The sequence below is a fragment of the Anomaloglossus baeobatrachus genome, chromosome 5 (genome assembly GCF_048569485.1).
Source record: "Anomaloglossus baeobatrachus isolate aAnoBae1 chromosome 5, aAnoBae1.hap1, whole genome shotgun sequence".
Taxonomy (NCBI): domain Eukaryota; kingdom Metazoa; phylum Chordata; class Amphibia; order Anura; family Aromobatidae; genus Anomaloglossus; species Anomaloglossus baeobatrachus.
Genome location: NC_134357.1, coordinates 262750464 through 262771633, shown reverse-complemented (window position 1 = coordinate 262771633; position 21170 = coordinate 262750464). Strand labels below are relative to the sequence as shown.

General features: G+C 40.7%; 2 protein-coding genes across 3 annotated transcripts in view; one reads left to right on the top strand and one right to left on the bottom strand.

The window, feature by feature from the left end:
• Window positions 1–20639, bottom strand: part of LOC142311196 (uncharacterized) — a 69367-nt gene extending 48728 nt beyond the window's left edge. Inside the window, exon 1 of the mRNA XM_075349389.1 lies at window positions 20582–20639. Coding sequence (XP_075205504.1) covers window positions 20582–20628 — 47 coding nt within the window. The 5' untranslated portion in view covers window positions 20629–20639. The remainder of the gene's footprint in view (window positions 1–20581) is intronic.
• A 45-nt stretch (window positions 20640–20684) lies between these two features.
• Window positions 20685–21170, top strand: part of LOC142311200 (uncharacterized) — a 28193-nt gene continuing 27707 nt past the window's right edge. For both annotated transcript variants that reach the window (XM_075349396.1, XM_075349395.1), the window contains exon 1: window positions 20685–20754. The gene's annotated coding sequence lies outside the window, so the exon portion shown is untranslated. The remainder of the gene's footprint in view (window positions 20755–21170) is intronic.

Genomic DNA, 21170 nt, shown 5'->3' with positions numbered 1-21170 from the left:
AAACGCACCTAAAAAAACGCATGAAAAACGCATGTTTTCGATGCTTTTTTTTCAAAAAGCATTGTTTACAATTCTCCCCTCTGCCAGAGGGTGCGTTTTTTTCCGCGCTGAAAAAACCGCAACATGTGCACATAGCCTAAATGTCCAAGCAAAGTGGATGAGACTTCAGGAAATCTCCGCTTTTGGTGTGTCTAAAAACGCTGCTGAACTGTGCGCTTTTGGTACTTTTTTTCACTATAGTCTTCTTTGTGGAGTCTGAGAAAAGGCACGCAAAAAAGGTGCCGTTTAATTTTTAAATGCAGAGTCAAAGCTTTTGTGTAGTATTAAAATGCATTAAAAACTCGGACTCACATCTGCAACAAACATGTATAAAATCTGAAAAAATGCATAAAAAAACCCTCAGTAAACAAGCAATAATCAGAGAAGTTTGTTATTGTGTTGTGTGGTGAGGAATAAAGGAGTATTTACACTAAAAGTGTAAGCCTCAGTGTCATATTTTTATTCCATTTTTTATTGATTTAATAGAGAAAAGTAATCAATCACGCCATGTTTTCACACCATTTACTGATCCCCATAAATACTCTGATTGCTGTGTTGTTTGGGTCATTACGATTACAGGGATACCAAATATGTCCATTTTATTTGCTGAATTGTGATGTTTATTTTTTTTTTTTAAATCACATTTAAAATTACATTATTCTATTTTTTTTATTATTTTTAGTAATTTTATTAGAGGGGAAAAAAAAATCTCATTTATTCTCCCTCTATAATGCAGGAGATACAGATTAATTAATCTGGACAATAGATCTCTATGTCCAGTGCAATCTGCATGTGGAGTCAGAGGCTGCATGACTGCTTCAAGTATAGAAAATTCTCCCTGTGACATCACTAGAGTCTGTGGCTCAAAAATGTTTGAGAGTTTTTAGTTTGAATCCCAGGAAGGTATGAAAATAAATTAAAAAAAATAAATAAATAAATCGCATTTTTGTAATTATTTATCATTGTTTTATAGGAAAAAAAAATCTGACATTTTCTTCACCGCTATGTCTCTATATAGTGGAATAATCTACTTCTGGGTTCCCTTCCTGCAATACAGATCAAAATTACCAAATCCTCCTCTACTACTCAGTACAGGCAGTGGTTCAATTGTAGAGCTGCTACCTACGGACAAGGAGTTCACGAGTTCACGTCCCAGGAAACCAGAGCAAAGGAGAGTTTTATTTATGCATTGCACTGAGAAGAGGAGCTGGGACAAGAAAAGGGAACGCCAGGACAAAGGGACTGAGCCCTAAAATCGGGACAGTCACGCTGAATCTGGGATTATGGAAGCTATGATTATGTCGCTCCGGAGAGATTTCTCAGAGCCCTACTCTCATGGCAGAAGTGGCACTGGTCTTATGTGTAGTGACTTTTCTAAAAGCATTAGTCAGTCAGTGATACTTGTGCAGGCGTCATTGTGATATGATCACTTCAAGTTAAAACTAAGGATACTCCTCTTCCAGTGACATCATAAATGCATAAATCATATAAATGAATGCAAACTAACACCAAAATACAACAAATGATATGTAAATTAGCATTTGTAATCAATTCCCCAATTGAATGTTGTTGGGCGTAGCATTAAGGGAATCAGTGTATCATTCAGAGCCAATGTCAGAATAATGACTCTTGTAATAGTAAAATCCTGTTTAACTGTTAAGAGTACAGATGAGTGATCCTGCCAAAGATCGGTTCAGAATCATTGAACCCGATCCGATTGTCGTTCCTAGCCGAACTTATAAAAATTCAAAGTGATGTGTTGTAAAATGGTGTAGGGGGGCTGTAAAAGAAAGAAAATAAGAAAAGGTTAAAGCAGTACATGCTTATTGAGTCTACCCATGGCTGCAGCGCTACGTCCGGGTCCGCTCATACATATTCACTGCTTACCCCTTCCACCGCATTTCTGATTGGCTGCCGTTGGACCACACCCCACCCTGTGAGACAGCATCTGTGATTGGTTGGAATCACAAAAGCTGTCTGTGTCCTTATAATGGTGTAAAAAAAAAATAATAAATGGCGCAGTGTCCCCCTGTATTGATACCAGCATAGATAAAGCCACGGCTACAGGCTGCAGCCCCCAACCATGTGCTTATCGTGGCTGTCTATCAAAATAAGAGGATGCACATGTGGCTTTGTTTTTTTTTTTTTTAAAATAGTTAAATAAATAACTAAGAAACCCGGAGTGAGGTCCCCCCAATTTTAATACCCAGCCATGATAAAGCCCAACAGCTGGGGGGGGCTGGTATTCTCAGGCTGGGGAGACCCACGCTTATTGGGCCCCCCATCCTAAAAATAGCAGCCAGCAGCCACCCAGGACTGTTGCATCCATTAGTTGCGATGATCCCGGCACTTTAGCCGACTCATCCCAATTCCCCAGGTGCGGTGGCACTAAGCCCTGGATTAGTGATGGGTAGGAGTCTAAAGGACCCACCCATCACTAATCCTATAAATAAAAATATATAAACAAACACACAGAAAAGTCCTTTATTTAAAAAAATAAATAAAAAAAACACCATATTTCACCAATTTATTCACCCCCAAGAACACGCAGGTCGGACATGATCCACACTACAAGGTCCCACGACGATTCCAGCTATGCTACATCTGAACTGGTAGCGTGAGGCCATAGAACAATGACTGTCCGCTGTGAGCTTCAGGCTCAGAATGAGCTGTAGTGATGATGTCACACAGATTAGTTGAGGTCACAGCTTGAGGTTCCCAGAGTCCTACACCTGCGAATGCAGGTAACCTGACCTTAGGGGACCTCAATGAGCTCAGTGACCTCACCTCAGAAGGTCCCCTGAGGTCAGGTTACCTGTGGTCACAGGCAGTGAGTTGTGGGAACCTCCAGCTGTGAAGACAACTCAACCTGAGTGATGTCAATGCTGATCGCTGAGGCTCAGTCTCTGCCTGCACTTCACAGCATGCGGTCATGTTCTATGGCTTCATGCTGTCAGTTCAGATGTAGCAGAGCTGGAATCATCATGGGACCTTGTGAGGATTATGTTGGACCTGGTTCTTTTGGGAGGTTAATAAAGTGGTGAAAGAGGGTGGGTTTTTTTTGTATTTTCATTAAAAAAAAAAGATTTTTTCAGTGCTTGTGTTTATTTCTTTTCACTTACAACTTAGTAATAGGGGGGTCTCATAGACCATCCCTGTTAATAATCTAGGACTTAGTGGCAGCTGTGGGCTTCCATTAACCTCTTATTACCCCGATTGCCACCGCACTAGGGCAATTCAGGAGAGCTGGCTAAAGTTCTGGGATTGTCGTATCTAATGAATGTGACAATCCTGGGCTGCTGCAGGCTGCTATTTTTAGGCTGTGGGTGCCCAATAAGCATGGGTCTCCCCAGCCTGAGAATACCAGCCCCCAGCTGTCGGGCTTTATCTTGGCTGGGTATCAAAATTGAAGGGGATGACACACAATTTTTTTAAATTATTTATTTAAATAACTTAGGAAAACAAAAAAGCCATATGCGGTACCTCTTATCTTGATACACAGTCAAGATGATGGCTGCAGCCTGTAGCCGTATGCTTTTAATGCTTTTTTTAATTTATTTATTTTACACAAGCAGTATAACGTTGCTAGAGAGGGTGGGGGCGCGGTGGGGCGAAGACAGCAGGCTATAGGCGTTAAAACAGTGAATTCAGCAACGTGTCTTTTATCAAGCTGCCTAGTCAACAATCTCTTGTACTTGAGATTGCTTCATTTCCCAATTGCACACAAACTTTCAGATCATCACTGACATTCTCCAATAGAATTTAATAGTAAGGTGCTCTGAAAAGATCTATCTTTGCCTAGTAACACTGGGAAAACATGTCAAAATCTTGATGAACGACCAGCCTTTTTGTTCCCCTTGGGCTTCGCTTTTTTTATTGGTGAAACTAATCACTCCAACCTCATCTGAGGAAGAAACAGAGGCCTGCATGTTCTTCCCATAAATTAGATAATCATTTAGCTTATTTTCATAAAAAATACCCATAAATAATATGAATATGCAAAATAATACATTTGTAAAACTAAATTAACAAATACTTTTTTTTACGCTTGTCTTGTCTGGGGGCAAAATATAAGGGTTTTCAAAATGGCTGCGGCCATATTACTGTACAAAAGATACACATATTGGTTTGTGTAAGTAGAGGAATCTCTCCTGCCTTTTCCTGCCTTCTCTGGCCTTAGATGTGAGGAGACAGTAGGGAATGCGAGTATTTCAACACAGGAAGCTGGGTCAGAAGCTAATGGGCGTGAGGGGACAAAGGCAATGCAAGCTGTGGGAGATGTTTCCTCACAGAGTGTATACCCGCAGCAGCACTTACACTGTCATGGATAACACTGGGGAACAATTTGAAAAAAAATTTCTGTTGAGTTAGGTTTTTGAGCTGATTTATACTAAAATTGTCATGCTGATTCCAAAAATGTAGTCAGTTTTTTTCTATCACGTCAACTTTTTCCTCCTCAACTTACCTGCCATAGGAGCACAATTGCACTGATTTCTGTAATAAGACTTGTTATCTGAGTACAATTCGACTCATATAGAGCTACGTGGTAACTTGTAAGAGTAGTCACAACTGAGACAGTGTGGTGGGAGGTGTGTGCAGCTCCCAATACGTCATAATTATCAATATCTTTACACAAAAAATGTATCATAGTAGGAATAAATAGGATTTGTGATAGCTTTTCTCTTTACGTTGGGCGCTTAGTTGTAATTTATATATCTTTTATGATTTTTTTCTTTGTTAGTTTTCAAAGCTTGTAACTTTCCATCTCAGTGTTTTATTTACTTATGTACATATTTCCTTTGTTTCAGATCATGTCTGCTCCTTCTTCCTCTCGTCGTAAATGCCTAAACAACCCTGACTCCTTCTGCTATATTTGTGGTGTTTCACCATTCCAGTTCAAAGGGCAAACATCAGTGCATTTGTCAAACAATTTTTGCATATTTTAAAGTAAAACTCGGTGATCAAGATAAGCCATGGGCCCCTCACATAGTGTGCAAGCAGTGCGTCGAGAGTTTACGGATGTGGACCAAAGGAACACGTGAAAAGTTGGCATTTGGTATCCCCATGGTGTGGAGAGAGCAAAAAAGTCATTCCACAGACTGTTACTTCTGTTTAGTGACAACATCAGGATTTAACAGGAAAAATAAAAGTAAAATAGAATATCCAAATCTACCGTCAGCTATCAGACCAATGCCTCATTCAGCTGAAATTCCAGTGCCAGTTTTCGAACAGCTACCATCTCTAGAAGTTCTGAGTGATGTTGACGAGCACAGTGACAGCAATGATGCAGAATTTGAAATTCACAAGGATTCAGTTCGTAAGGGATTTGATCAGCACAAGTTAAATGATTTAGCACGTGAATTGGGCTTATCAAAAAAAGCTTCAGAATTACTAGCATCAAGGCTGAATGAGAAACAGTTACTTGAACAAGGAGCGAAGGTATCATACTTTCATACTAGAGAAAGTACATTTTTGCAGTACTTTCGGTGTGACAGCGGTTTTGTCTTTTGCCATAATATTCCTGGTTTACGACAAGAATTAGGGCTTTCAATGTACAATCCAAAAGAATGGCGACTGTTTATTGATAGCTCAAAGCGGAGTCTTAAGTGTGTCCTACACAAAGGCAATTTATTTGGTGCAGTCCCTATTGGGCATTCTGTCTCTCTTCGTGAAGAACATGGAGATGTAAAGAGAGTTATTGAGTTATTCAAATATGACACACACAATTGGATCATCTGTGTTGACCTTAAAATGGTTTGCTTCCTTCTTGGTCAGCAACGTGGGTACACAAAGTATCCCTGCTTTCTCTGTATGTGGGATAGCAGAGCTCGAGAAAAGCATTGGGTTGAGTCGAATTGGCCTCCAAGATCTGGTCTTAAACCTGGAGATCCTAACATTCTACATCAGCCACTTGTTGACAGGAAGACTATACTATTCCCACCTCTGCACATAAAACTAGGTCTCATGAAGCAATTTGTAAAAGCATTGCCAACTGACGGCGACTGTTTTAAGTACATCATGTTGGCACTTCCTGGACTGTCCATTGAAAAAATCAAGGCTGGTGTGTTTGATGGTCCACAAATTCGACAGCTCATCAAAGATAAACATTTCACCGGGACTATGTCAGATCTTGAGAAGAATGCTTGGTTATCATTCCAAGACGTCGTCAAGAACTTTCTTGGAAATACACGTGCAAGTAATTACAAAGAAATTGTTCAGAAACTATTGGAGAGCTACAAAGTGCTTGGTTGCAACATGAGTATTAAACTACATTTTCTGCATTGCCATCTTGCCAACTTTCCGGAAAATCTTGGTGCTGTTAGCGATGAGCAAGGTGAACTATTTCACCAAGATTTGAAGGTTACGGAAGACCGTTACCAGGGTAGATGGGATGTACATATGATGGCTGACTATTGCTGGAGCATCAAACGTGATTGTCCTCAAGTTAAACACTCCAGAAAAAGCTGTAAATGTACATTTTTACCTTAAATACTTGCATATATATATATATATATATATATATATATATATATATATATATATATATCCTTTGTAAAAAACATGATAGTGTTAAAAAACATATTTGTCATGCCTATTTCTTATATATTTCATTTTTTGTTCATATTTGTACTATTTAAAAAAAAAAACAAAAAACACTTTTTAGGTGTTTTTAGGTGTTTAGTTTACATATTTTTGAGAAGACAAAAATCCTATAGTTCAAAAACCTGACGTGATAGAGAAAAACTGAGATCATTTCTGGATTCAGCATCCAAAAATTAATTAGGCAGGAGATAAACTGTGGAAAAAGAAGCGCAATAGGGTCTTACCCCGGCAGCAATGGGGGGAATGAAAGAGGTGGTACTACTCACCTATAGGGGTTGTGAAAGTCACAACTCCTATAACAGCATGTATGTAACTCCAAGCCACGGCAGCGGTCCCTCGATTGGCAGATAACAGGGAGTAGTAGAATAAGGGTTTCCAAGCCGCGCCAATGACTAGCCGATCATGAGAATTGTGGATTAATGTTGCTTTTATTCAATGCACAGGTCAACGCGTTTCGGAAGACACAGCTCCCTTCCTCAGGACAGACTGGCAAGAAACATCAAATCTCAATTTGATGTTTCTTGCCAGTCTGTCCTGAGGAAGGGAGCTGTGTCTTCCGAAACGCGTTGACCTGTGCATTGAATAAAAGCAACATGAATCCACAATTCTCATGATTGGCTAGTCATTGGCGCGGCTTGGAAACCCTTATTCTACTACTCCCTGTTATCTAAAAATTAATTAAGAACAGTTGTCTGACCTAACTCCTAAAAAATTGCGTTCCCCAATTATAATGAGTCCCACGGACTGTGTCTTGTCCTGTCCCTCCGCGCTCTCCACAATGTCTGACTTAGCCTCCCAGCAGAAATGCAGGTAGCTATCTCAGCTTTGATATCCATGTGTTCCCTCCTGCAGAGCCAGAGAACATAGAGCTTTCTCTTCCTGCTGTGAAGCAATGTGAAGGCAGCCATTTTGAAAAACTTTATAATTGCCCTCTAGACAAGAAGAGTGTGAATAAATATATTTATCAATTTATTTAGAATGTGTTTTATTAATTTACTAGTTGTATATATATCCTTGAAAACCCCTTTAAAGAATATGTCCAATCATCAAGCTCCATTGAGTTATGATAGTAAAGATGCCCATACTCCTTCAATAACTGTTGTTGGTTAAACACTCCTTTAGTCGATAGCTTTTTCTCCCACTCCCACATGTACACTCAGTTCGGCCAAGCATGCATGTGTTTGATGGAGGAACGAGGAAACGTCTGTCGGTGGCTTATCTAATGTGACACATAGGATGCGGCTTATTGAAATCTAATGTCCGATTCTTGATCCTGAGACAGAGCAGTAGAGGTATGAATATTTATTCGGAGGACCAGAAGGAGGCCTAGAAGCAGGCGTGATTTGCGAATGATTGACGTGCCATTTATAACCTTTATTGGCAAAGTATAGTGGCATGTAGGTAGGTATATGCAGAATAATTATACTCCGCTCCAGGAAGGGTCTAACGTGCCTACAGCATCTTTTGCTAATAGGTACAACAGATTCTTTTTAAACAAGTTATCTGTGCTCTAAAGCCTATAATGTGGCTACATTAAAAGGGCTCAGACCGGTAAAAAATAGAAAAAAATACCTCCCTTCTCTTACACAGTCACTACTTCTTGGTGACAACCATAAATGGCCAGGGATTTCGATATAGGATAATTGGCTATAGTACTACCGTAGTAATGTCAGAATACAGTAGTATGATTGTACTAGTAATGTCAAAATACCATAGAATGGTAGTACTAGTAATAGAGTACTATAGTATGTTAGGAACAGTATTGTCAGACTACAGTGGTGCTAGTAATGCCAGAGTATAGCAGTACCAGTATTGTCAGAGTACAGAAGTATGGTAGTACTAATAATGGGAATGTATAGTATTACTTATTACTAGTAATGTCAAGTACAGTAGTACAGCAGTACTAGCAATGTCAGAGTATAGTAGTAAGGCAGTACTAGTAAAATCCGAGTACAATGGTGCTAGTAATATCAGAGTACAGTAGTATGGTACTACTAGAAATGTTGGAGTAGCGTATTACTAGTAATATCAGAGTACAGTAGTATGGTAGTACTAATAATGTAGTAAAGTAGTAGTATTAGTAGTGTCAGAGTGCAGTAGTATAGTGGTACAAGCAATATCAAACTACAGGAGTATAGTAATGCTACTATTGTCAGAGTACAGGAGCATTGTGGTTCTAGTAATGTAAGTTAACGTAATACTAGTAATGTTAGAGTGCACTATTATAGTAGTACTAGTAATGTCAGAGTACAGTAATAAAGTAGAACTAATAATGTCAGGGTACATTAGTATCAGTAATATCAAAGTACAGTAGTGCTAGTATTGTCAGAGTACAGTAGTACTAGTAATGTCAGAATACAGTAATACAAGTAGTTCTTGTAATATCACAGTACAGTAGTAAAGTTGTGCTAGTAATGCCAGAGTACAGCTTAATAAAAGTGCTAGTAATATCAGAGTACAGAAGTATTAGTACTGAGTAAAATAGTACTTGTAATGTCACAGTACAGTAGTAAAGTAATGCTAGAAATGTCAGAGTACACTATTATGGTAGTACTAGTAATGTTAGAGTACAGTAGTAACGTAGTGCTAAAAATGCCAGAGTAAAGCTTAATAAATGTGCTAGTAATGTCAGAGTACAGTAGTATACAGTAGAAGTACTAGTAATATCAGAATATAGTGGTATGGTAGTACAAATATAACAGTATGTTAGTATTGTAGTACTAGTAATGTCAGTTTAGTAGTACTAGTAATGTTAAGTAATGTCAAAGTATAGTAGTACGGTAGTAGGATGAATGTCAAAGTATAGTAGTACGGTAGTAGGATGAATGTCAGAGTGCAGTAGTAGGATGAATATCAGAGTGCAGTAGTAGGATGAATGTCAGAGTGCAGTAGTATAGTACATAAACAAAAGAGATACCAGCTCACCCAGTGGAGACAATCACGGACGGTCCACGGAAGGGAGGGAGGCCACTCCTGGATCCAAGTAAAGAAAAACTCCAGCATCCAGTCCAGATAATAAAAAATATATCTTTCTTACTTTATTGGATTGTCATTAAAATAGCCATCAATATGGCGCGGTGCCAATCATACAAAAGACGCGTTTCGGACGTCGCAGCATCCTTGATCACATAACATTAGTTGGTGAACACACAGTTTAAAAAAGGTACAAACCGGAACTGACATAATAACAATTGCATGTGGACTAATTATTTAGCATAATGAAATTAGCATAATGTTACACCTGAGAAAACCAGAAGGGGTTAATAAATGTTATTCAATTCATTCTTAAGGTTCAGCCCAAATGAAACTCTGGTATTGAGAATAAAGATCCATTTTGCTTCTTTGATGTGGAGTATTTTATTTGGATCCCCGCCTCTCTTTGGATCAGAAATTTTCTCAATAGCATTGACCGCAAAAAAATCTAATTTACCCTCATGTACATTAATGAAATGCTGAGAGGCTCCCGAGGGGCTTCTACTGCTGGTATTATTGGTATCATACACGTGCTCGGAGATTCTCCTCCTGAGCGCACGATTTGTGCTCCCCACGTACTGAAGTCTGCAAAAGGTACAGGTGGTGACAAACTACACCGCACGTCCCACAATTAAGGAAGGAATCTATATTATATACCTTAGTAGTTACACAGGAGTAAAATTTGTTTCCATTAGTCATAAATGTACATAAACTGCACAACTTTTTACCGCACCTGTATGAACCTACCATAGAAAGCCAATTATCACAACCTGCAGCCTCCACAGCAGAGTGTTTATTAGTATGGTCGGTCGGGGACACAATGGACCCGATGGTACAATTTTTTTTAGAAACAAATTTAACCCCATTTTGTAAAATGTTTTTAGTTGTTTCATCCGTATTAAGTATGGGGAGAGGTTTTTTGAGGATGTTAATAATGGAACTATAATCAACACTGTATTTAGTGGAAAATACGACTGTGCTATTACATTTCTCTATCTTGGAGGATTTTTTTCAATAAAAGTTGGTCCCTAGTAGTATTTTCCACTTTCTCTTTAGCCTTCCGAACCACTTCCCTTGGAATGAAAAACTGCGGGCAATTGTCTCCTTCATGCTGGGAGCTGCACCCCAGATATGTCATTAATAACATCCTTACTGGGGAATATGTTAGTGCTAAAATAAGTTGCACTACAAAAACCGCGTATCTCAAGGAATGTATTATTATTACGAACAGGTTTGCTGGTAGAGGTTATCCAAGGGAAGTGGTTCGGAAGGCTAAAGAGAAAGTGGAAAATACTACTGGGGACCAACTTTAATTGAAAAAATCCTCCAAGATAGAGAAATTGAATAACACAGTCGTATTTTCCACTAAATACAGTGTTGATTATAGTTCCATTATTAACATCATCAAAAAACCTCTCCCCATACTTAATACGGATGAAACAACTAAAAATATTTTACAAAATGGAGTTAAATCTGTTTCCAAAAAAAATTGTACCATTGTGTCCCCGACTGACCATACTAATAAACACTCTGTTGTGGAGGCTGCAGATTGTGATAATTGGCTTTTTACGATAGGTTCATACAGGTGCGGTAAAAAGTTGTGCGGTTTATGTAAATTTATGACTAATGGAAACAAATTTTACTCCTGTGTAACTACTAAGGTATATAATATAGATTCCTTCCTTAATTGTGGGACGTGCGGTGTAGTTTATGTCATCACCTGTACCTTTTGCAGACTTCAGTATGGCACATGTATGATACCAATAATACCAGCAGTAGAAGCCCCTCGGGAGCCTCTCAGCATTTCATTAATGTACATGAGGGTAAATTAGATTTTTCTGCGGTCAATGCCATTGAGAATGTGTCTGTTCCTAAGAGAGGCGGGGATCCAAATAAAATACTCCACATCAAAGAAGCAAAATGGATCTTTATTCTCAATACCAGAGTTCCATTTGGGCTGAACCTTAGGAATTAATTGAATAACATTTATTAACCCCTTCTGGTTTTCTCAGGTGTAGCATTATGCTAATTTCATTATGCTAAATAATTAGTCCACATGCAATTGTTATTATGTCAGTTCTGGTTTGAACCTTTTTAAATTGTGTGTTCACCAACTGACGTTATGTGATCAAGGACGCTGCGAAACGCGTATTCTGTATGGTTGGCACCGTGCCATATGGATGGCCATTTTAATGGAAATCCAATAAAGTAAGAAAGATATATTTTTTATTATCTAGACTGGATGCAGGAGTTTTTCTTTGCAGTAGTATAGTAGTAGGAGGAATGTCAGCATGCAGTAGTAGGAGGAATGTCAGAGTGCAGTAGTATAGTAGTAGGAGGAATGTCAGCATGCAGTAGTAGGAGGAATGTCAGAGTGCAGTAGTATAGTAGTAGGAGGAATGTCAGCATGCAGTAGTAGGAGGAATGTCAGAGTGCAGTAGTATAGTAGTAGGAGGAATGTCAGCATGCAGTAGTAGGAGGAATGTCAGAGTGCAGTAGTATAGTAGTAGGAGGAATGTCAGCATGCAGTAGTAGGAGGTATGTCAGAGTGCAGTAGTATAGTAGTAGGAGGAATGTCAGAGTGCAGTAGTATAGTAGTAGGAGGAATGTCAGCATGCAGTAGTAGGAGGTATGTCAGAGTGCAGTAGTATAGTAGTAGGAGGAATGTCAGAGTGCAGTAGTATAGTAGTAGGAGGAATGTCAGCATGCAGTAGTAGGAGGAATGTCAGAGTGCAGTAGAATAGTAGTAGTAGGAATGTCAGCATGCAGTAGTAGGAGGAGTGTCAGCATGCAGTAGTAGGAGGAATGTCAGCGTGCAGTAGTATAGTACTAGGAGGAATGTCAGCATGCAGTAGTAGGAGGAATGTCAGAGTGCTGTAATATATTAGTAGGAGGAATGTCAGAGTGAAGTAGTATATTAGCAGGAGGAATGTCTGCATGCAGTAGTAGGAGGAATGTCAGCGAGCAGTAGTATAGTAGTAGGAGGAATGTCAGAATGCAGTAGTAGGAGGAATGTCAGAGTGCAGTAGTATATTAGTAGGAGAAATGTCAGAGTGAAGTAGTATAGTAGTAGGAGGAATGTCAGAGTGCAGTAGTATAGTAGTAGGAGGAATGTCAGCATGCAGTAGTAGGAGGTATGTCAGAGTGCAGTAGTATAGTAGTAGGAGGAATGTTAGAGTGCAGTAGTAGTAGGAGGAATGTCAGAGTACAGTAGTATAGTAGTAGGAGGAATGTTAGAGTGCAGTAGTAGGAGGAATGTCAGAGTGCAGTAGTATAGTAGTAGTAGGAATGTCAGAGTGCAGTAGTATAGTAGTAGGAGGAGTGTCAGCATGCAGTAGTAGGAGGAATGTCAGCGTGCAGTAGTAGGAGGAATGTCAGAGTGCTGTAATATATTAGTAGGAGGAATGTCAGAGTGCAGTAGTATATTAGCAGGAGGAATGTCTGCACGCAGTAGTAGGAGGAATGTCAGCGAGCAGTAGTATAGTAGTAGGAGGAATGTCAGAATGCAGTAGTAGGAGGAATGTCAGAGTGCAGTAGTATAGTAGTAGGAGGAATGTTAGAGTGCAGTAGTAGGGGGAATGTCAGAGTGCAGTAGTATAGTAGTAGGAGGAATGTCAGAGTGCAGTAGTATAGTACTAGGAGGAATGTCAGCATGCAGTAGTAGGAGGAATGTCAGAGTGCAGTAGTATAGTAGTAGGAGGAATGTCAGAGTGCAGTAGTATATTAGTAGGAGAAATGTCAGAGTGAAGTAGTATAGTAGTAGGAGGTATGTCAGAGTGCAGTAGTATAGTAGTAAGAGGAATGTCAGCATGCAGTAGTAGGAGGTATGTCAGAGTGCAGTAGTATAGTAGTAGGGTGAATGTCAGAGTGCAGTAGTAGGAGGAATGTCAGAGTGCAGTAGTATAGTACTAGGAGGAATGTCAGCATGCAGTAGTAGGAGGTATGTCAGAGTGCAGTAGTATAGTAGTAGGAGGAATGTCAGAGTGCAGTAGTATAGTAGTAAGAGGAATGTCAGCATGCAGTAGTATGAGGAATGTCAGCGTGCAGTAGTATAGTACTAGGAGGAATATCAGCATGCAGTAGTAGGAGGAATGTCAGACTGCAGTAGTATATTAGTAGGAGGAATGTCAGAATACAGTAGTATAGTAGCAGGAGGAATGTCAGAGTGCAGTAGTAGTAGGAGGAATGTCAGAGTACAGTAGAATAGTAGTAGGAGGAATGTCAGCATGCAGTAGTAGGAGGAATGTCAGAGTGCAGTAGTATATTAGTAGTAGGAATGTCAGAATACAGTAGTATAGTAGCAGGAGGAATGTCAGAGTGCAGTAGTAGTAGGAGGAATGTCAGAGTGCAGTAGTATAGTAGTAGGAGGAATGTCAGAGTGCTGTAATATATTAGTAGGAGGAATGTCAGCATGCAGTAGTAGGAGGAATGTCAGAGTGCAGTAGTATAGTAGTAGGAGGAATATCAGCATGCAGTAGTAGGAGGAATGTCAGAGTGCAGTAGAATAGTAGTAGGAGGAATGTCAGTGTGCAGTAGTATAGTACTAGGAGGAATGTCAGCATGCAGTAGTAGGAGGAATGTCAGAGTGCAGTAGTATAGTAGTAGGAGGAATATCAGCATGCAGTAGTAGGAGGAATGTCAGAGTGCAGTAGAATAGTAGTAGGAGGAATGTCAGAATGCAGTAGTAAGAGGAATGTCAGATTGCAGTAGTATATTAGTAGGAGGAATGTCAGCATGCAGTAGTAGGAGGAATGTCAGCATGCAGTAGTAGGAGGAATGTCAGCGTGAAGTAGTATAGTACTAGGAGGAATGTCAGCATGAAGTAGTAGGAGGAATGTCAGAGTGCAGTATTATAGTAGTAGGAGGAATGTCAGAGTGCAGTAGTATAGTACTAGGAGGAATGTCAGCATGCAGTAGTAGGAGGAATGTCAGAGTGCAGTATTATAGTAGTAGGAGGAATGTCAGAGTGCTGTAGTATAGTAGTAGGAAAAATGTCAGCATGCAGTAGTAGGAGGAATGTCAGAGTGCAGTAGTATATTAGCAGGAGGAATGTCAGCATGCAGTAGTAGGAGGAATGTCAGCGAGCAGTAGTATAGTAGTAGGAGGAATGTCAGAATGCAGTAGTAGGAGGAATGTCAGAGTGCAGTAGTATAGTAGTAGGAGGAATGTCAGCATGCAGTAGTAGGAGGAATGTCAGAGTGCAGTAGTATAGTAGTAGGAGGAATATCAGCATGCAGTAGTAGGAGGAATGTCAGAGTGCAGTAGTATATTAGTAGGAGGAATGTCAGCATGCAGTAGTAGGAGGAATGTCAGCATGCAGTAGTAGGAGGAATGTCAGCGTGAAGTAGTATAGTACTAGGAGGAATGTCAGCATGAAGCAGTAGGAGGAATGTCAGAGTGCAGTATTATAGTAGTAGGAGGAATGTCAGAGTGCAGTAGTATAGTAGTAGGAGGAATGTCAGAGTGCAGTAGTATAGTACTAGGAGGAATGTCAGCATGCAGTAGTAGGAGGAATGTCAGAGTGCAGTATTATAGTAGTAGGAGGAATGTCAGAGTGCTGTAGTATAGTAGTAGGAAAAATGTCAGCATGCAGTAGTAGGAGGAATGTCAGAGTGCAGTAGTATATTAGCAGGAGGAATGTCAGCATGCAGTAGTAGGAGGAATGTCAGCGAGCAGTAGTATAGTAGTAGGAGGAATGTCAGAATGCAGTAGTAGGAGGAATGTCAGAGTGCAGTAGTATATTAGTAGGAGGAATGTCAGCATGCAGTAGTAGGAGAAATGTCAGAGTGCAGTAGTATATTAGTAGGAGAAATGTCAGAGTGAAGTAGTATAGTAGTAGGAGGAATGTCAGAGTGCAGTAGTAGGAGGTATGTCAGAGTGCAGTAGTATAGTAGTAGGAGGAATATCAGCATGCAGTAGTAGGAGGAATGTCAGAGTGCAGTAGAATAGTAGCAGGAGGAATGTCAGAGTGCAGTAGTATATTAGTAGGAGGAATGTCAGCATGCAGTAGTAGGAGGAATGTCAGAGTGCAGTAGAATAGTAGTAGGAGGAATGTCAGCATGCAGTAATAGGAGGAATGTCAGATTGCAGTAGTATATTAGAAGGAGGAATGTCAGCATGCAGTAGTAGGAGGAATGTCAGCATGCAGTAGTAGGAGGAATGTCAGCGTGAAGTAGTATAGTACTAGGAGGAATGTCAGCATGTAGTAGTAGGAGGAATGTCAGAGTGCAGTATTATAGTAGTAGGAGGAATGTCAGAGTGCAGTAGTATAGTAGTAGTAGGAATGTCAGAGTGCAGTAGTATAGTAGTAGGAGGAATGTCAGCATGCAGTAGTAGGAGGAGTGTCAGCATGCAGTAGTAGGAGGAATGTCAGCGTGCAGTAGTATAGTACTAGGAGGAATGTCAGCATGCAGTAGTAGGAGGAATGTCAGAGTGCAGTAGTATATTAGCAGGAGGAATGTCTGCATGCAGTAGTAGGAGGAATGTCAGCGAGCAGTAGTATAGTAGTAGGAGGAATGTCAGAATGCAGTAGGAGGAATGTCAGAGTGCAGTAGTATATTAGTAGGAGAAATGTCAGCATGCAGTAGTAGGAGGTATGTCAGAGTGCAGTAGTATAGTAGTAGGAGGAATGTCAGAGTGCAGTAGTATAGTAGTAGGAGAAATGTCAGAGTGCAGTAGTATATTAGTAGGAGAAATGTCAGAGTGAAGTAGTATAGTAGTAGGAGGAATGTCAGAGTGCAGTAGTATAGTAGTAAGAGGAATGTCAGCATGCAGTAGTAGGAGGTATGTCAGAGTGCAGTAGTATAGTAGTAGGAGGAATGTCAGCATGCAGTAGTAGGAGGAATGTCAGAGTGCAGTAGTATAGTAGTAGGAGGAATGTTAGAGTGCAGTAGTAGGGGGAATGTCAGAGTGCAGTAGTATAGTAGTAGGAGGAATGTCAGAGTGCAGTAGTATAGTACTAGGAGGAATGTCAGCATGCAGTAGTATATTAGTAGGAGGAATGTCAGCATGCAGTAGTAGGAGGAATGTCAGCATGCAGTAGTAGGAGGAATGTCAGCGTGAAGTAGTATAGTACTAGGAGGAATGTCAGCATGCAGTAGTAGGAGGAATGTCAGAGTGCAGTATTATAGTAGTAGGAGGAATGTCAGAGTGCACTAGTATAGTAGTAGGAGGAATGTCAGAGTGCAGTAGTATAGTAGTAGGAGGAATGTCAGCATGCAGTAGTAGGAGGAATGTCAGCGTGCAGTAGTATAGTACTAGGAGGAATGTCAGCATGCAGTAGTAGGAGGAATGTCAGAGTGCAGTATTATAGTAGTAGGAAGAATGTCAGAGTGCTGTAGTATAGTAGTAGGAAAAATGTCAGCATGCAGTAGTAGGAGGAATGTCAGAGTGCAGTAGTATATTAGCAGGAGGAATGTCAGCATGCAGTAGTAGGAGGAATGTCAGCGAGCAGTAGTATAGTAGTAGGAGGAATGTCAGAATGCAGTAGTAGGAGGAATGTCAGAGTGCAGTAGTATAGTAGTAGGAGGAACGTCAGCATGCAGTAGTAGGAGAAATGTCAGAGTGCAGTAGTATATTAGTAGGAGAAATGTCAGAGTGAAGTAGTATAGTAGTAGGAGGAATGTCAGAGTGCAGTAGTAGGAGGTATGTCAGAGTGCAGTAGTATAGTAGTAAGAGGAATGTCAGCATGCAGTAGTAGGAGGTATGTCAGAGTGCAGTAGTATAGTAGTAGGAGGAATGTCAGAGTGCAGTAGTATAGTAGTAGGAGGAATGTCAGCATGCAGTAGTAGGAGGAATGTCAGAGTGCAGTAGTATAGTAGTAGGAAGAATATCAGCACGCAGTAGCAGGAGGAATGCCAGAGCGCAGTAGAATAGTAGCAGGAGGAATGTCAGAGTGCAGTAGTATATTAGTAGGAGGAATGTCAGCATGCAGTAGTAGGAGGAATGTCAGAGTGCAGTAGAATAGTAGTAGGAGGAATGTCAGCATGCAGTAGTAGGAGGAATGTCAGATTGCAGTAGTATATTAGTAGGAGGAATGTCAGCATGCAGTAGTAGGAGGAATGTCAGCGTGAAGTAGTATAGTACTAGGAGGAATGTCAGCATGCAGTAGTAGGAGGAATGTCAGAGTGCAGTAGTATAGTAGTAGTAGGAATGTCAGAGTGCAGTAGTATAGTACTAGGAGGAATGTCAGCATGCAGTAGTAGGAGGAGTGTCAGCATGCAGTAGTAGGAGGAATGTCAGCGTGCAGTAGTATAGTACTAGGAGGAATGTCAGCATGCAGTAGTAAGAGGAATGTCAGAGTGCTGTAATATATTAGTAGGAGGAATGTCAGAGTGCAGTAGTATATTAGCAGGAGGAATGTCTGCATGCAGTAGTAGGAGGAATGTCAGCGAGCAGTAGTATAGTAGTAGGAGGAATGTCAGAATGCAGTAGTAGGAGGTATGTCAGAGTGCAGTAGTATAGTAGTAGGAGGAATGTCAGAGTGCAGTAGTATAGTAGTAGGAGAAATGTCAGAGTGAAGTAGTATAGTAGTAGGAGGAATGTCAGAGTGCAGTAGTATAGTAGTAGGAGGAATGTCAGCATGCAGTAGTAGGAGGTATGTCAGAGTGCAGTAGTATAGTAGTAGGAGGAATGTCAGAGTGCAGTAGTATAGTAGTAGGAGAAATGTCAGAGTGAAGTAGTATAGTAGTAGGAGGAATGTCAGAGTGCAGTAGTATAGTAGTAGGAGGAATGTCAGCATGCAGTAGTAGGAGAAATGTCAGAGTGCAGTAGTATATTAGTAGGAGAAATGTCAGAGTGAAGTAGTATAGTAGTAGGAGGAATGTCAGAGTGCAGTAGTAGGAGGTATGTCAGAGTGCAGTAGTATAGTAGTAAGAGGAATGTCAGCATGCAGTAGTAGGAGGTATGTCAGAGTGCAGTAGTATAGTAGTAGGAGGAATGTCAGAGTGCAGTAGTATAGTAGTAGGAGGAATGTCAGCATGCAGTAGTAGGAGGAATGTCAGCATGCAGTAGTAGGAGGAATGTCAGAGTGCAGTATTATAGTAGTAGGAGGAATGTCAGAGTGCTGTAATATATTAGTAGGAGGAATGTCAGAGTGCAGTAGTATAGTAGTAGGAAAAATGTCAGCATGCAGTAGTAGGAGGAATGTCAGAGTGCAGTAGTATATTAGCAGGAGGAATGTCAGCATGCAGTAGTAGGAGGAATGTCAGCGAGCAGTAGTATAGTAGTAGGAGGAATGTCAGAATGCAGTAGTAGGAGGAATGTCAGAGTGCAGTAGTATATTAGTAGGAGAAATGTCAGAGTGAAGTAGTATAGTAGTAGGAGGAATGTCAGAGTGCAGTAGTAGGAGGTATGTCAGAGTGCAGTAGTATAGTAGTAAGAGGAATGTCAGCATGCAGTAGTAGGAGGAGTGTCAGCATGCAGTAGTAGGAGGAATGTCAGCGTGCAGTAGTATAGTACTAGGAGGAATGTCAGCATGCAGTAGTAAGAGGAATGTCAGAGTGCTGTAATATATTAGTAGGAGGAATGTCAGAGTGCAGTAGTATATTAGCAGGAGGAATGTCTGCATGCAGTAGTAGGAGGAATGTCAGCGAGCAGTAGTATAGTAGTAGGAGGAATGTCAGAATGCAGTAGTAGGAGGTATGTCAGAGTGCAGTAGTATAGTAGTAGGAGAAATGTCAGAGTGAAGTAGTATAGTAGTAGGAGGAATGTCAGAGTGCAGTAGTATAGTAGTAGGAGGAATGTCAGCATGCAGTAGTAGGAGGTATGTCAGAGTGCAGTAGTATAGTAGTAGGAGGAATGTCAGAGTGCAGTAGTATAGTAGTAGGAGAAATGTCAGAGTGAAGTAGTATAGTAGTAGGAGGAATGTCAGAGTGCAGTAGTATAGTAGTAGGAGGAATGTCAGCATGCAGTAGTAGGAGAAATGTCAGAGTGCAGTAGTATATTAGTAGGAGAAATGTCAGAGTGAAGTAGTATAGTAGTAGGAGGAATGTCAGAGTGCAGTAGTAGGAGGTATGTCAGAGTGCAGTAGTATAGTAGTAAGAGGAATGTCAGCATGCAGTAGTAGGAGGTATGTCAGAGTGCAGTAGTATAGTAGTAGGAGGAATGTCAGAGTGCAGTAGTATAGTAGTAGGAGGAATGTCAGCATGCAGTAGTAGGAGGAATGTCAGCATGCAGTAGTAGGAGGAATGTCAGAGTGCAGTATTATAGTAGTAGGAGGAATGTCAGAGTGCTGTAATATATTAGTAGGAGGAATGTCAGAGTGCAGTAGTATAGTGGTAGGAAAAATGTCAGCATGCAGTAGTAGGAGGAATGTCAGAGTGCAGTAGTATATTAGCAGGAGGAATGTCAGCATGCAGTAGTAGGAGGAATGTCAGCGAGCAGTAGTATAGTAGTAGGAGGAATGTCAGAATGCAGTAGTAGGAGGAATGTCAGAGTGCAGTAGTATATTAGTAGGAGAAATGTCAGAGTGAAGTAGTATAGTAGTAGGAGGAATGTCAGAGTGCAGTAGTAGGAGGTATGTCAGAGTGCAGTAGTATAGTAGTAAGAGGAATGTCAGCATGCAGTAGTAGGAGGTATGCCAGAGTGCAGTAGTATAGTAGTAGGAGGAATGTCTCTCTCACTTTACTAGTTTTACCATTAAGGAATTTTTAGGATCCTCAGAAGTGGGCAGGATGGGAGGCACCTAAATCCAACTGTGTGTTACTGAACACTAGTGAGGCTTGTAATATTACTACATTACATATATAGTAGAATATGTACTACACATAGTACTACAAAATGATACTGATGATGGTATAATAGTACTGCACAGTAACCATTCCATTAAAGTTCCCACTGTAATAGACATCATACAATGAGACAGATTATGTAACATCACAGCACACTAAATAATAACACTGGTAATCGTAGATTCCTGCATCAGAACGTTCTGTGTCACGATATAACGATACACAACATGTATTACCTGTCACCAGCACAGCAGTCTACAGAGGAGTTGTGCCTGTTATCCATGACGTTACGGGAAGGGGCGAAACTGCTGGGAGAAAGGGCAGGGCTTCAAGGGAGCACGGCTCATAACAGGAAGCAGTAGCTGCAGCACAGTGCTAGTGTGCACGTGTGTACAGGGGGTGCAGTCAGGTACTGGGGAAGGGGGGACTCAGCATGTCTGTTTACATGGGATGTTCTACTGGGGAGGAAGGAATGAATGAATGAATGAATGAATGAATGAATGGAGGGGAACGATCTTCTTAAAATGGGACTGTATGCTGAATGGTGCTGAAGGGAGGGGAATTCTGTTATTGACATGGGACTGTATGTTGGCTGGTGCAGAAGGGAGGAGGAATTATGTTATTTACATGGGACTGTATGCTGGCTGGTGCTGAAGGGAGGAGGAATTATGTTATTTGCATGGGACTGTATACTGTGGTGCTGAAGGGAGGGGGAATTATGTTATTTACATGGTTATATGCTGGATAGTGCAGAAGGGAGGGGGAATTATGTTATTTACATGGGACTGTATGCTGGACGATGTTGGAGGGATCAAGTTAATTACA